Genomic DNA, 17,225 nt, shown 5'->3' on the forward strand with positions numbered 1-17,225 from the left:
GTATGAATCGGGCTTAACACTGAAACTTGGGGTTATACAGTAGGTTTCAGTAGCTTCAATTCTCAAAGAAAATGGGCTCTGATATGTCCTCTGCTCTCTCTGTCTCACCGGGACGTGGAGAATGTGGACCAAAAGCTATATCAAACAGCCACATTTTGGCATAGAGACTTTCCTCTCCCATATGAGAAAAGAAGAAGAGAATGTTTTAGTATTGAATATTCGCCAAATGACGCGCCCAAAATAGGGACGTCAGGTTGTATGTGTTTTTAAGTGATGTTCCCATGCACAGGCAGCATATAAGTATCAGACACACATAGGCTACAGGAAGCACTCTTCAATGCGACAATGCGGTTAGTTTGGTCATTCCCACAGGTCATATGACTGAAGTTTAATTTATACTGTTGTATGACAGTGTTACGTTCTGAAAATAGCAGACCTACAAGCTCACAATGCGTCGCACACGTAACACCGTCAAGTACAAATCAGGCATGAGCAAACAAAAGGATGCTGGTATTGAGTGGTGGGGCGGGGGGGCCGGGGGGTGTTTACCTCCTATATTTCCAAAAGATACGTGTATACCTTCGGATTCGGGAGAGCCTCCTATTTCTACGACCCTTACTAGAGCGCAGGAATGAAGAAGGGATGGATGGAATTAGGATGGACGGACGCATGGACCGATGGAGGGGTATCAGGGAGGAAATAAGGAGGAGAAAGAGGTTAACAGAGAAAGAGGGAGGACAGAGATGTTCTGTTCTTTGGTTAAAACCCGTGGGGTTGGGTTTAATGATCAGGATTTCTAGTGTCAATAATTCAAGGGTTTAGATCGATAGGATGGACTTACACACACACACGACCACATTCTCACACCTGTTGTATCAAACAAGGTGTTGAGTTGGGACAGGACTCGATGACGTGCACCTATTTGCAAGTGTAAGTATTTACATCTACTCAAGTATTGTATATAATTTTCAGTAATTATAGTCCTCACCGGCACACTTGCCTATTACAGGTTGCTGTGAGTTGCTGAAAAACTGTTGAAAGATAGTGGGGTCCCATTGCTTCAAATGAGTGATGCAAGGCCAGATTCTTCCCCCAACTCGTCACTATAGTACGAGTTCAGACTAAAGATATGCACACACACACACACACACACACACACACACACACACACACACACACACACGTTTCATACCATTCCATGTAGCCTGTCTAAAATAACACTCAATTATGTCCATGTTATCCTCCATATCATAATTCTAATTGGCAATATCCAGCATTCCCTAGCTTAGTCCATGATTTATTGCTTTGCTCTTTTGCTTTTGCTCGCTGTGTACATTTTTACACTTTCCATGTTAAATAGACACTGGGGACATTGCAGCGTGCACCTACCACAGAGCAGCCTTCAGTAAATGTGTAATTAGTTAGCCACAATAGAAGTTCATAAGAAAGCACAAACATGATTAATTAAACAGGTTGGAGAGTCCAATTAGGCATTGTGGGTATTTGGAATGAATATGAGGATGCAGCGGTTTTCTAATTAAAATATATATAATAATAAATATATAATAATATGTCTATAATGGGACGAGTGTAACTGTTTGTGTTAGTCTCAATGTTTGTCTATGTCTGCGTGCACATTAGCGTTTGTGTCTATCAAAATTGCTTGAATAGTTACATACTGTACATGCCTGTGTACGAGTGTACAGTATGTGAGAATGGGAGTGTTATGCCAATGTGTCTGTATGTGTGTGTGTGTGTGTGTGCATGTGTGTGTGTGTGTGTGTGTGTGTGTCGCGGGGGGGGCTGCATGCGTGTGTGTGTGTGTGTGTGTGCGTGTGCGTGTCTGGCAGTCTTAAATCTAAATGCCAGAAAAGTTGTTGGCTAAACACAAGGCCAATAACCATTGCCAAAGAAGCACTACACTGTAAAACCAATAACATACTAACATAATTAAACTCACAAATCTCTCTGTACCACACACACACACACACACACACACACACACACACACACGCTCTGTCTCTCTTACTACCACTGCCTTCTTATGAGTGTCTCTCTCCCCTCACTTACTCCCCCTCCCCCCTCTCTCTCTCTCTCCCCCTCACTCTTTCTCTCTCCCTCACTCTTTCTCTCTCTGCTCTCTCAACTTTGCCGTTTACCCTCTGCATCATCATTCTTTTCTCATTCTTTTTTCTCTCTGTCTCTTGTCTGTCTTATAACATTCTCTGTCCCGTGCCCTCTCCATCTCTTTCTCTCTGTATCTTTCTCTTTCTCTCCATCTATATCTGAGTCTCTCCTGCTCTATTCCTCTCTCCCTCTGCCCTTCGCTCATCTTTTCTTCTTTCCATCTTCTCTCTTGTCTTTCCCTCCCTCCCTATCTCCCCCTCTCTCTCTCGTTGACTTGTTTGATGAGTTACATAAATACCAACCGAATGGAAAAAGTGCGTCATGGTGCACAGACATGGTACAGACTCCTGTCTGCACGCACGCACGCACACACACGCGCGCGAGCACACACACACACACACACACACACACACACACACACACACACACACACACACACACACACACACACACACGCCCCTCACAGATCACCCCTTACATTAACAGACAGAGAGATGAGCCACGGTTCTTCTTGTAACAGTCAAGTGCACCGAGATAGATGTGAAAAGAGGGAAAGATATCTCTTCCTCAACAATGATGTTCCAGTTTGTAAAATTGTCACCATTTTGACTGTAAAGCTACACACAGCATAACAGTATCATTATCCAGAGTGTTCATTTAAGCCTGAGAATATTAAATTACATTTAAACATTACATTTTCATGTTGAATTTACACAGAGGTCAGTTTTCCACTTCCGCATTCTGAGAAAGTTGTGTGCTTCATGCATTGTCTATGGCAGTTGTTCTCAACCTTTGCTGCATCTGAGCCCACTTGTAAATCTTAAAAGTGTTCAGTGTTAAGTGGTGAAATGGGTGGGCCTGTTTACAGTATGTTAATAAATTAATAATGATCACTCAATTGATTGTGTTGCGACTTGGATCGATGGAACCAACATATGATTGAGGGGCGCTATCCCCTGCAATGGCTGTCTTTCAGACATGACATCATGTGGCAGCCAAGTTTATGGAATTTTATTGTTTGTCTTGTTCAAGCGCCCCCCAGAAATTAGCAAGTTCCCAAAAATCAACATGCCCTCCCAAAACTCAGCACGTGGCAGCCAAATCTATGGACTTTTTATGTCTGCTTTAAGCATGCCCCCCCCCCCCCCATGAGGCGTCCCTCATTTTTTATGTTCCTTCTTTTAACTTTTTATTTTTGAGTGGTGCAACCACTCCAAGGAACAGCAATGTCCGTGTCAACCGTGTGTTCAACTGTGTGTTCAACCGTGTGTTCATGTGTGTGTTCATGTGTGTGACTTCACCTTCACCTATCCCGTAACCCCGGAGGGTCGTTGGGGCACCACAGACGATCTGTTGACCAGCTCTCTCCATCCCTCTCTGTCCTCGGCAGCTCTCATTGCCTCACTGAGTTTCAAGTGTCTCCGATGTTATCTTCCCATCTTTTCTTTTGTCTCCCTCTTCTCCTGCCACCTCGTACGGTGCCTTGCAGGATGGTCTTTGCAAGGCCTGAGGATCTGGTGATGTGTCCGTACCACCTCAGTTTACGTTTTATGACAGTAGTAAGAAGGTCATCATGTGGGCCAATGGCTTGGCTGATCTTTTGCCGTACTTCCTCGTTTGTGACGTGTTGGGTGTAGGAGATACCCATGAGTCTTCGGTAGCATCTCATCTCCATGCTCTGTATTCTCCTCTGGAGTTCAGCTGTAAGGGTCCAAGTTTCACAAGCATATAGAAGGATTGACATGACAAGTGATCGCAGTAGTCTAACCTTTGATGCCAGACTGATGTTTTTATCTTTCCAAATGGGCTTGAGTTTTGCCAGGGCAGCAGTTGTTTGCGCAATTCTGGCAAGGACTTCCCGTTTGGATCCTTCATCGGACACGATTGCTCCAAGATATTTGAAACTGGAGACCGTGTCCAGTGACTGTCCGTTGACTTGGATGTATGCCGCTGACGTTGTTGGTCATCATTTTTGTTTTTTCTGCATGGATTTCCATTCCATAGGCTCGGGAAGTGTTGTCAAGCCTTTCCACTAGGCTGGCAAGTTATTTTTCTTCTCCAGCTAGCCCATCAATGTCATCCGCAAAGCGGAGGTTGGTGATTGGTCTGCCTCCTATACTGACAGTTCCTTCATGGTCTGTCAGGGCATCCGTCATGATACGCTCCAGAAAAATGTTAAAGAGGATGGGTGAGAGAAGGCATCCATGGCGCACTCCAATTGTTGTCCTGAACCAGTCTCCGATAGCTTTGTTGTACAGTTGTTGTATGACATTGACAAGGTTAGGGCTGATGTTATATTTCCTCATGGTCGCCCACAGCGCAGCATGCCATACCCGGTCAAAGGCTTTCTTGAAGTCTATAAACACGTGGTAAAGGTGTTGTTGATGCTGGAGATATCTCTCGCAGATAATCCTCAGGTTGAATATCTGTTCTGTGGTGCTCCTCCCTGCCCTAAATCCAGCCTGTTCTTCCGCTATGATTAGTTCAGCTTGAGGTGTGTGACTATGAGCACCAGTACCAAAAGTGGCGCTGTTGTGCCAGAAACAGAGAGAGAGAGATAGTGCTGCACTGTTGCCTGCTAATGAGAGAGAGAGAGAGAGAGAGGGGGGGGGGGGGGACCACTCAGTTCACACGGGTGTGATTTTTATATCAACGCTATCCTATCATTAAAATCTCAGTGTTTGCCAGTTATTTGGAAAACCACTTGCAGTACCCGGTCCAGAGGTTGAGAATCGCTGGACTATGGCGGTGAGTGATCTTGCTGCAGTGTGAGTCAGAGCCAGCAGAAAGTGTGTGAAAAGGTTGAGGAATGTTCATGTTTTGTGGTGAGACAGAGCAGCACCCCAGCAGAAGCTCACTGTGGTCTGAACTAGGCATAGGCATATACACAAAGGTGACATGGATGATTCAGAGGTTTTCTACACATCCCTGGATACAAAAGGTTGCCTCCTCGGGATATGGGAAGGAGATGGGGGAGATGGGGTCCCAAAGACTTCAGAGGGATGATTTAGAGAAGAAGAACGGCTCATATTTTAATAATGTAAACAGTGCATTGCATGGTGGTGTGTGTCAACGGCCTGAGAGTGAGTGTCCCACTTGATTAAACTGGAAGAAATACTGAAGTTCATATCAGAATAATATCAGATCAAAGCTACTATAGCAACACATTTAATAATGGCTTGATTGATATTCATTTACCAGTGGTGGAAAGTACATTTAGCCTACTTATTTACTGTACTTAAGTACACTTTTGAGGTATTTGTACTTTACTTGTGTATTTAAAATGTCCAATACATTTACTTCTACTCCACATCTCAGATCCAAATATTGTACTTTTACTACACTATTTGAAAACTTTAGCTATACTAGTTACTTTGTATATTTCGATTATTATTACAAAACATACATTAACCACTTCAGCCCTACATTTCAACCATTTGGAAATAGCAGATCTACAAGCTCACGATGAGTCACATCACGAGGCATTGTGAGCTTGTAGATATGTCATAAAGTTCAATTCCTAAGCATATTATAAAGAAATACAGTGTGGGGGATGGAGGAGGTGGGGAGGCAACGATTTGAATTTTGGCATTTGGTTATATTATTTAGTCCAACCTGCTCCATTCCTCTGGACTGGTATATAATCCTCGCCTCCTCGCTCGGAAGAGCAACTATAGACACTAAGTGGAGGACGTTAGTGTGAAATCTATAGTATTGGAATTTGAGGGTGCGTTCGGATATGCGCCCTGAACGCACTGGTGTGCTCTCTTGTCGTTCGTTTATTCAGTGCACTCCGTGCGTTGTCGTTCGAAAATCCAGTGCGGTGCGCACCGGGTGTGCCGAGTGCCCGCACTGAGCGACCCTACCCTGAAGCTGGGGTTGTCCAGTGTGATTCGTGTGAATGCGTCACAGCTGTGGTCGTTCGTAAATAAGGCACACTGAACGCACTTTGTGACGTCACAGCCCACCACACTCAACAAACTGACCACATTCCCGGTGCGCATTTCCGAACGCACCCTGAGAGAGGGAGAGAGAGAGAGAGGGAGAGAGAGAGAGAGAGGTATGGGTATCTTACAAACCTGTATGTCGTATCTCCCTGTTCTTTCCTTCAGGTGTTAGTGGATGTAGAGGAGACAAAGGGAGAGAGATCAGTTTTCTGTCAGATTCTACAACATTCCACTAACAGGGAAGGCAGCAGGCAGAGCAGAGCAGAGCAGGTCACATGATGTCACTTACAGCTCAACGCAAGAGAGATGTTTGCAGGGACAGCACCAGCAGCAGCATGCACCAAAAGATAAGCCATGCAAGGTTAGGCTATTATGAAGCATTGGCTAGCAGCAGGAAAAAGGCAAAGAGACAGATGTGGTTGCCTATACCATGTATCATTGTGTGTGTGTGTGTGTGTGTGTGTGTGTGTGTGTGTGTGTGTGTGTGTGTGTGTGTGTGTGTGTGTGTGTGTGTGTGTGTGTGTGTGTGTGTGTGTGAGTGTGTGTGTGTGTGTGTGTGTGTGTGTGTGTGTGTGTGCATGTCGTGTGTTATTGAATAAAGAAGATGAAAGATTCTGAATGTATTTGCGACCAAGCAGAACACAAAGATGGCAAAGGCGCACAGTGTAGATGTACTTTGTCATGGACGACAGGATGTTCTAAATGTTCTGACATGTTTCATGTCCACCTGTAATAAAGTGAATGGCAGTAGTGCACCGGTGCCATTGATCTGCCCTTGTGCACCAGGGAAGCTGCTCAGTGGCTATAGTGGGAGAAGAAAGCTCTTGCACCAAGATTGCTCCCACACAGTAAAACCTTGAGCTTTAACTCTGACCCTTACAACAGTGTTTTTCCGAGTTAAATGAAAGCTCAGGATTTCTGTGGTGCAGGTTCAAACATGTGTGACTACATTTCATCAGTGTGAATCGGCATGGAATCGCTGCGGGAAAGCGCATGCATGCTAAACCACCATGCATAAATATGACAAGAAAAAAGGTCGGAAGAATAACGAACGAAAGTGCAGCAACCACGACAATCACATTCACAGGAGACGGAAAGGTTGCAGCCACTACCGACGAGGGCGTACAGGCACCAACGAGGAGCAGGCTGAAAGGGCGCAGGAAAGAGGAGGAAGGGGAGTACAGGGGCGGATGTAGCGCTAAGCGGCCATGTTGGTGAGTTTCTCTTGTTACCTACTTGGCGGGGCTGCAGGTATGCAACGCCTTCAAATGAGGCTTCCAGGTTGCTATGGAAACCGAGTTCTCATCAGCAGCATAACTACGCCAGACACACTACGTGCAGAGTCGACAGGATGAATAACAGATGAGGTGGGGGGGAAACAAAAGTAAATAAAATATAAGAAGAATGAGGGGGCGGGGGGAAGGGGGGTGGTAGAGGAAATAAGAGAGGGGGGAAGAAATAGAGAGAGAGAGAAAGAGAGAGAGAGAGAGAGAAAGAGAGAGCAAACCGAAAACAAAGTGTCAAGGGTCAAAGGTGAGAAATGAGAGGAGGAATGAAAAATAAAAACAAAAAGAGGAGGATTAGTACTTCGGGTGGTGTTGAGGCATCGGGGGGAGGGAGGGGAGGGGGGGGGGCGTTCAGGGAGGAAGGTGGTGGTCGGTGGTGGTGGTGGAGGGGGGGGGGGGGATACATGCCTGAGGGGAGGGAGGGCACTTTGGTAGTGATGCCAGGTGGCTCGGAGGTACGGACGGGCTCCTTCTGTGGAGTAGAGACGCCAAGCTGCCTGGGGAAGGGAGAGGGGAGCCCGACATGGACAGGCAGACATATGGACGAGTGGGACGGACGGAGGGACAGAGAGACAGAGAGACAGAGAGACAGACAGACAGACAGACAGACAGACAGACAGACAGACAGACAGACAGACAGACAGACAGACAGACAGACAGACAGACAGACAGACAGACAGACAGACAGACAGACAGACAGACAGACAGACAGACAGACAGACAGACAGACAGACAGACAGACAGACAGACAGACAGACAGACAGGAGAGGAGCAATGGCACAAAGATAGTAAGGGAAAAGGGGCTGTATATTCACATGCATGGTGAATGTGTGATATATTTGCAGACAGGCACACAGAAAGACACACAACAAATATACTGTACACACGCACGCACGCACGCACACACGCGCGCACACACACACACACACACACACACACACACACACACACACGTGTGTGCGTGATACAGGTTATGTTATTAAACACAGCAAGCCAAGCTTTGCAGTTGTCTGTCCACCTGTCAAAGGAAACAAGAGGAGAGACCGCGGAGAGCAGACACCATTGACAGAACAACACACATGATGGGCAGAACAAAGACAGAATGGACAGAAGACACATCCAATGCAGAAGACACATCCAATGCAGAAGACACATCCAATGCAGAAGACACATCCAATGCAGAAGACACATCCAATGCAGAAGACACATCCAAGACAGAAGACACATCCAAGACAGACATCCAAGCTCATTGGGTTAACGGGCCACCCATTAAAACCGGGAAAGCATCTGTGTCATTTTAGATGTTAGCTAAAAAGCATTATTTTATACTTTGGCTAATCAAATCAATAATAAAACTACATCTCATCTCATCTTATCTCTCAACTCATCTCTCACTGAGAGTCATTTATCTATTTGAAACTGAGAGTCTTCTTCTTCGAGTCCGTAGCAATCTCAGATGTCGTTCTGCCAATATCGGGGACAAGGCCACAGCTGATGGGGTGGGTTCTGCCAGGTCTTATGGACTGCACGGGGGGCGTCGGCACATTCCAGTAGGTGGGACATTGTCTGTACTGATCCACAGCTGCACGTGTCTTCTGTTGTGTAGTTCCAGACTTTCATCAGTGCTTTGCACCTCCCCTGTCCCACACCAAGTCTATTGAGTGACTTCCAGGTTGTCCAGAGAGTGAGAGTGAAAGTGTACTGTAATCAAATGCATGTCCATGTGATTACTTTTGTACTCTCGCACGCTGAGGACTTTACCGTATAGTATCCATATTATAACCGTAAAATTGATATATTTAGGAAGGGAATTAGCCAATCGGAATTAAGTATGAACTAGAAAAAGTGCCCTTCTGGGCACAGGTCTCCACCAGGTTATCCACAGATCCGTGCAGTTAGAGGTAAAAACATTTTTCGGCCAGTTATAGCGCCACCTTGAGGCTGAGTTGAAATTGTTCATGTGGCATTTCGTCCTCGGCCTAGTGGGAATGTGCGTGCACAATTTCACGGAAATCACGCGATGTGTTCATGATTTGCAGCATTTTGTTTGAAACTGAGCACTCCTGTGAACTTTGGAAGCCAATCTTAACCAATCAGGATGGAGTCTGAGAAATCTGAAAGACCCGTTTCGTTGAATGGCTCTAGAGAGACTGTGTACTAATTTGCGTGATGTTTGGACAAAATCTGTAGGTGTACTGTGAAAAAACTTGTTTTGCACAAAGCGGCCTCCTGGTGGCGCTATAACAGGCCGTTCTGGAAAGTTTGGGGCAGAGGTTCATCGTTGGCATCCAGGGAGTGTGTGTGCAAAATGTGGCATCGACCGGGTTAACGGTGGCCGAGATTAGCTGTTCACGGACACACGGACACACGGACACACGGACGGACACACGGACGGACGAAGTGCAAAACATACTCTCCCCACATGCCTTCGGCCTGGTGGAGACAAAAATCGGTGTCGTACATGTTCATCACATCACGAGTCCAGAGTCGTGATTTATGCGATTGTGAATTCCACCTTTGGGCCTTCCGGCCTGGCGGACATATCGATTGCATTTGAATCGAGTCAAGTTCAAGCTTGTTGTTTCAGTCAAGTATCATAATATTAAAGGGATAATTCACTTTCATCTTATCGTCTACTCAGTCTTATGTGAACACCAACACCCCAGACAGTTTCAGGTTGCTTGATTCAGTATTTAGATATTTGATATTCATTTTAGCTTCCCCGTCCCCTTCCTATAGATGCCTTAACAGACGACGTCACACTGATAAGCACTAGCATGCGCGCGCAGGCCGGCAGCACAGGAACCCTGCCTCTCATAACATGCAATGGAGAGGTTCTCACTGCACTCACGTGTAAAACATGTACCATCAAACTTTCAGATGCTGCTTTTCTCCCAGTGTGGAGGAAGAATGATTAGGATTTTTATTGTGATCTCTCGCCCTTGAACGCGCACCTGCAGCCCATCAAGTATAATTTATGTTCCGTCCCGCGAGGGTAAAATTTAATTTCAGATTTTAATTTCAGATTTCATCTAAATACCAAATCGAGCAACTTAAAAACTGTCTGGGGTGTTCACATAAGTCTGAGTAGACGATAAAATGACCAAATATCCGTTTAAGCATGGCAATGATGACAGTAATCCATCATAGTCCAAGGTATGCTGTTAAGTGAACAGTGTGTTTTCACACAATCATATGGCATCAGACAGGAGACAACAACAAAAGCAGAGGAGAAGAGTTGATGAGTAAATGGCAGGCAGGAAACAGGCCGTTAGTATCCAATGTTCGTTGTTCATACACCATACCTAATTATTCACAGTTTGTCAACGAAAGGAATATATCGGGTTTATTTGACAATCTCTATAAGAAGCAGAGTTTGGTAAACAGCAAGAGTGTGCGCGCTGCACGCACACACACACACACACACGCACACTTCACACGCACACGCACACCACACACACACACACACACACACACACACACACACACACACACAAACACAAACAAACACACTAATCCACTAACGAGTGTGTTAAATGTTTATCATGTGCTCAAATTGAATTACTGTGACCGGCAATTCAAATAATGTCGTTAAATAAACGCAATTTTCCATTTGGAACGGCAGAGACAGTAATATGGCTAATAATAAGGGATCCATTCACAATGCTGACTGTTAATTACCTTTTTAGAGTTGCATAAATGTTTTACAATTGGTGTGTATTGCAGTCTTGGACCACACAAAGTGAAGTAATGAGAGGGAATTACAAGCAGCATTCAAGCTGATTGGTCAGCCGAAAATGTAACAAATTGTCTCTGTCGGGTGGAACCAAAACTGTTACTTTTCAGGATTCAAATTCTAAAGTAACATACAAGCTCAAAACGCATGGCTTTGCGCTGCGATTGGAGCGTGTGCACTCTGACTCCATCCATGTGTGCTCACAACAGCAGCCAAATCAAACTTTACGCATAACAGTGGATTACGTTATATCACATTTACTGAGGAAGAAAACAATACATCTTGTTTTATCATTATACTTCCTTTCATTATGTAAAACTGCACTTGCGAGCTCACATTATGTGCACGCTGCACGCACATGCACAGATGTGGAGCAGGTATTTAGTAAAGGATGACTCAGGTATTGTCAGTTAGAATGAGTTATGATGGAGGTGAGCACACTCTGGGAATAATTGGCATGGCAACTACTCATAAATCCACAGCATGTGTTGCTATTGGCCCTATGAGAGGACAAAGTCTCACAAATATGCACGCACGCACACACAAACGCACAGACAGACAAATGCAGACAACACAGACACATGCACACAGTCAAACTCAGAATCACATCCAGAAGAGAAGGGCCTGAATTCTCAATTCTGTGAGTGTGTGTGTGTGTGTGTGTGTGTGTATGTTCACGTTACCTGTATAAGACTGGCGGCTGGATTTCTCCTCTTCTCAAAGTGCTTCTGTCTATGCTGCTCCTGGACTTTCAGAGCGAAACCTGACCCTAGGATGCCCTACCCACACACGCACGCACGCACGCACGCACGCACGCACGCACGCACACACACACACACACACACACACACACACACACACACACACACACACACACACACACACACACACACACACACACACACACACACACACACACACACACACACACACACACACACACACACACACACACACACACACACTCCTCTCCTTAATCTCTGTTTCCCTCAGTAAAGCTAATGTGGAAATTTAAATGAACACAGCTTAATCTAGTTACGTCAGTCTTCAAATAGACTGTGTATCGGCTGGCACAAAACCACAGTCTGTCAGCCAAGTTTAACAGTAACGAGTTCGATCTCGCTCCTCCTGCTTAATTTATCATGTGCTTATCTGGAAAAGCATCACACACACTCTCTCCGTAATCTGTATTGCACATAAAAGCACTACATGGTAAAATCACCAGTGCTGAATAAACTCTGTGGTTGATGTTTGTTTTTAATTACCCTACATTTTCCCATAAACAAATATCCAACAGTCCAAGCATCATCTAAAGTGAAAGACCATATCGTACCATATCGTACATAAAAAAACCGAAACCGAAACATATCCACCAAAGACGGTATCAGTTTGTGTTCACACCGAGTATTTGACTGTGTATTAAACTACAGAAAAAGGGACTCCAACTGTGTGTGTGAGACTCACAGCGGGCAGGGCAAAGAAGGAGATCCCCAGCAGAGCGAAGCCGGCCGACAGCAGGCGTCCTGTCCACGTCTGAGGCGTCTTGTCACCATAGCCGATGGTTGTCAAGGTGATCTGAGAGGTCAAATGTCAACAACCAGTACTGTAAGCCACGAGATCAGCCGGTATAAGCGCCATACTGGAACCCCTGGTCTTGGCTAAGACAGCGCTGTGCTATACTCACTATGACAGCGCTGTGCTACAGTATACTCACTGAATGATAACTGGCCACAGCATCTATAGTTGGTTCCACTGGTCCCATTTGCTAAATAGTTTAAAATTTACCGTCAAGAGTATACAACTGAAATGTATTAAATGAACACTCTTTAACACACTGAGATCATGTCTAAGCATTGCTTTGCATGCATTAAAATAAAATAAAAATTGTGGCTTTCGCCTTTATTTTATATATTGTTTTTATGGAGGGACAGACAGTAGGCTGACAGGAAATATGGGGAGAGAGATGGGGGGAAGACATGCAGTAAAGGCCGTCGGGATCGGGAGTCGAACCCGCGGCACACTGCCAGACTGGATTACCAGTCAAGGTGCCTGGACCATTGAGCTACGGCCCAGGCCATGCATGCATTTTTAATGATTTGGGAGGAGTAAGACCTACTGTACACAAACTGCATGCCTGACTGAAGAAAAAAAAGGATCACACTACAAAGCTGAAATAAGCACAAATCTTAATTATGCTTTTCCTGTAATGAATAATGATAGCATGCAGTTGCTGTTAGGTTGTTTGTCATTTCATGAAACATTGAGATGGCTAGTTATTACAACTTTAGTTAAACTAATGCAAGTACTATCACATCAGAAGTTGTAAGAGAGTGGGTGAAATTATTTAGTGCAGGCTACCCACACATTGCAGTATCACTTTTAATAAGAATAATAGTAATACAAAAATATCACCTCTCAAAACAAATATAAAAGTTCCTCAAGTCTCTTGGGCAAATAAATCCCACAGCAGCAGATATCGAAGTTTGAGAGTGAATGATAGTTGCAGTGTGTTGCTTGTATGTCACCATAGTAACTGAACTAAATATTGTTTTTACATTGGTTCACTTTCATGTTTAAAGGCTACGGTAAATATACCAAACCTATAAATGAAACAATGGAATTTTTTAATTTCCTTCTTTAGTGTAACAGCAATGTCAAATATTAGGCTTTAGTCTGTATTGCTTTGGACGTACAGTATAAGGGCATAAGCCAAATGTTTAGTCAATTAGTGATAACATGCTGGTTAAAAGCAATTGTTTGGCACGCACGCACGCACGCACGCACGCACGCACGCACGCACGCACACACACGCACGCCATGAATAACATTCCATGGATACAATTTATTGAATTTATAATTTTTCTCTCTACCGAGCTATCAATACACTTAGGTTTATCACTGGTGAAAGCTACAGCACTCACCATTGTGCCCTCTATGACAGGGTAGGTTGGTCTTCTCTCTCTGAGAGGAGATCCAGGCACTGGCACCAGTTTATTTTTAAAGCTATTGATCGGAAGTTACCATCACGTTGCTGCTAAACTGGAAAATAAATACTCGTCAGACCCGTTCAAGTGAATGGCTTACACTAGATCTGTGCAGTCTGAACTCGGAAAATCTGCTTTCTGCTTCGATGCCCCTACTTGATGGAACACTCATAATTATGGACAATTTAATAACCTGCTTCTGAACCTCCCTACCTCAATATGTAACTGTTTTTAGCTTATGTTTTGTTTCACTGTCTGTATATTATGTCTCTATGCCTTACGTGTAGACTTGATTTGTGTTTTATATCTGTCTTAAATTGTTTTAATATATGTGATCTCGTCAGCATTGCAAATGAGGGCGAACCTCAATGCTCTTTTCGAGAATAAATAAAGGTTTCAATCAATCAATCAATCAATACAGACAGGAGCCGGAGAATGAGAGAATAAAACAACCAAAATGTAACAGTTGTCGAAGTGTGAATGCGTGCATGTGTATAATGTGTGTTCACGGGCGCTGTCCCCAATGTCATGGTGCTGAATGTAGCGGAGGAGAGATAGGCAGAACAGCCTTGCTTGCATATTGTGGTTGTTGCGAACGCAGTGATTGCGAACGCAAAGAGCACTAACTATGAGACCATGCAGATCATGTCTGTCTGTCTGTCTGTCTGTGTGTCTGTCCCGCTGTGACACCAACCGCCCGCCACCAGAGGGCGCAGCTGTAGCACACACACACACACACACACACACACACACACACACACAAACAACCACATGTAGTACACACACACACACACACACACACACACGAGCTGCGTTCGCTTCCCGCGTTTGCGCGTCTTACTTGTATGGTAATAGAATTTTAGGCCCCAATTCTAAATTGTCCTTCGTAGCAGTCCACATAATGGATTTCACTCTCTTCCCTCACATGTGTAAGTACCTGGTCACAGCCACAGGAAATTACTTTTATTGATTCTTTCTTGTTTTCTTTTTTGTGTGTCCGATATGGTTGCTTTAGACATGGGGAAATGGGGGGATCTAGCCAGCTGTGACTGTCCTGCTGTTTTGACAATGCAGGTGTCATAATGTCATAGCAAGCTGCAAATAGAAATGTTTCACAGTTGTCCCAGGGTAGGGACATTGACTCACAGTTGTCCCAGGGTAGGGACATTGACTCACAGTTGTCCCAGGGTAGGGACATTGACTCACAGTTGTCCCAGGGTAGGGACATTGACTCACAGTTGTCCCAGGGTAGGGACATTGAAAGAAATGCAAGGAAAGCACATGAGCCGGGGTGTGTTTAGCTCTGCTACACGGCCTGACAATGTACGGACTGGTTTCACGCCGCTGGCAGACTTCTTTCATATGCTGCTTTGAGCGAGGTTTGAGTTATTATTAAAGATGTAGTGAAATGGCTTTTTGGGGAATTTTATTTTGAAGTTTCAGTCTGAAACGGAAGCCTGTGTGTTTCTTAACCAATCAGAGCGTTGCATCCCTTTCAGGCTATGGGGTGTTAGCTACATCCGCGTGGAGTCTGTTTGTTTACAAGTGAGAGACAGTCAGCTCAGCATATTTGCTACTACGTGGCTTATTTCTAACCTATATAAGCGTGCTGATTAAGTTTAAAATTAGTAATACAAATACACTGTCTGGATGTGATCTGTAATCTCAGCTGTGTTTGGAGGAACGTGCAGCAATGGGAATCAAACAGGTGAATGAAATCAAGATTATTTTGTATTCATGAGGGCATTGTTATGTCATCACGCAGCACATTTTCGTTCAAAGGAACTAATTAAAATTGGATTTCTATGGACTTTTGATATAAAATACACAAAAATGTGCAATTTTTGTGGTAAATGGTGCATTTATATAGCGCCTTTATCCAAGGTGCTTTACAGAGATTACAGTGCATTAAATTCACCCATTCATACACTGAAACCATGCCAGGCACCAACCAGCACATCAGGAGCAATTAGGGGTTCAGTGTCTTGCTCAAGGACACTTCGACACTAACTCTGGGGGAGCACGGGGGGTTCCCATCCGGCCACTCTACCCCTGAGCCACTGCCTTGTTGGCATCTATTGTTAGGTTAGGTTAAACGACGTCTTTAAAACATTTTGTCAGTCTGTCTATCTCTGCATTTGTGTGACGATGATGAACGCAATGCAAGGTGGTAGCCTAGCAATTTATCTAATCTGTAATGGATTTAATGAAACATAAACTGACAAAATCTCAAAATCCCAAATGATTCAGGAAAGGCTTTTTCAAACATAACTTCTGCTCTGGGTGACAAGGTGCATACTACTTCTATTTTTAACTTTCAAGTTCAGAAGAAGATTTGTCTGTAACTTAACAGCATTTTTAATTTAGCAAAACAGTGCTTCTGTAGGATTAGCAACCTCATACTTGGGTGACATTTCAGGGCTTCATTGGACCTGCTACAAACACGTAAGACAAAGGATTTAGTATACTGTACATTACAGTGGTATTCTTCTCTGGTGGGCCGCTGTGCCGTAATCTGTGCAAGTAACAAGTAGGTTACTTGCACAGATTGTGCAAGTAACCTCTGGTGGTGTAAATGTGTGCCATATGTCAGGCTAACGTTGATACTGACAATATCTGTTGATGTGTGATAAGATAAATGTAATCAATGACATAACTCCAAAATGTTCATTTTTCAGGAAATTAAAAAACCAACCAAATTTCCATTGGTTTAATATTTTCAAAACAACAAACAGACGTAAAGGGTGTCCAATAGCAGTGATTTATAAATAAAAAAATCACACCTGTGTGAAGTCAGAGGTGCAACGCTGTGTGGGGGTCCCCGGGGGGTCCCCAGAAGTTCCGCGTCCGAAATGGTTGAGAAATGACTGTACTGTACTGTAACACCCCAAATCATCATATATACATGTGTGTGTGTGTGTGTGTGTGTGTGTGTGTTCTTACCGTGCCCCACCACAGTGCATCTGCGTAAGTGGCAAAGTCCTTGTTGAACTCCTTCTCCACCAGGTATACCAGGAAGGACGAGAAGATCAGTACCAGGAAACCAATGTACCAGGCAGTTACTAGCTCCTACAACGCACGCACGCACGCACGCACGCACGCACGCACGCACGCACGCACGCACGCACGCACACACACACACACA

General features: G+C 44.5%; 1 protein-coding gene across 4 annotated transcripts in view; it reads right to left on the bottom strand.

Moving 5' to 3' along the window:
* The window catches only part of kcnq5a (potassium voltage-gated channel, KQT-like subfamily, member 5a), a 126,322-nt gene that overhangs the window by 15,660 nt on the left and 93,437 nt on the right, over positions 1–17,225 (bottom strand). For 3 of the 4 annotated variants that reach the window (XM_083775873.1, XM_083775874.1, XM_083775872.1), the window contains exons 5-9: positions 17,024–17,149; positions 12,561–12,671; positions 11,780–11,875; positions 7,311–7,405; positions 6,207–6,233 (exon numbers count right to left, since the gene is read on the bottom strand). In XM_083775873.1, the coding sequence (XP_083631999.1) occupies positions 6,207–6,233; positions 7,311–7,405; positions 11,780–11,875; positions 12,561–12,671; positions 17,024–17,149 (455 nt within the window). Of the gene's footprint in view, positions 1–549; positions 619–6,206; positions 6,234–7,310; positions 7,406–11,779; positions 11,876–12,560; positions 12,672–17,023; positions 17,150–17,225 lie in introns of all 4 variants that reach the window. The other variant, XM_083775871.1, reaches the window with a different exon arrangement.

Source organism: Protomyctophum parallelum, assembly GCF_964188405.1.
Source record: "Protomyctophum parallelum genome assembly, chromosome: 10".
Classification (NCBI taxonomy): domain Eukaryota; kingdom Metazoa; phylum Chordata; class Actinopteri; order Myctophiformes; family Myctophidae; genus Protomyctophum; species Protomyctophum parallelum.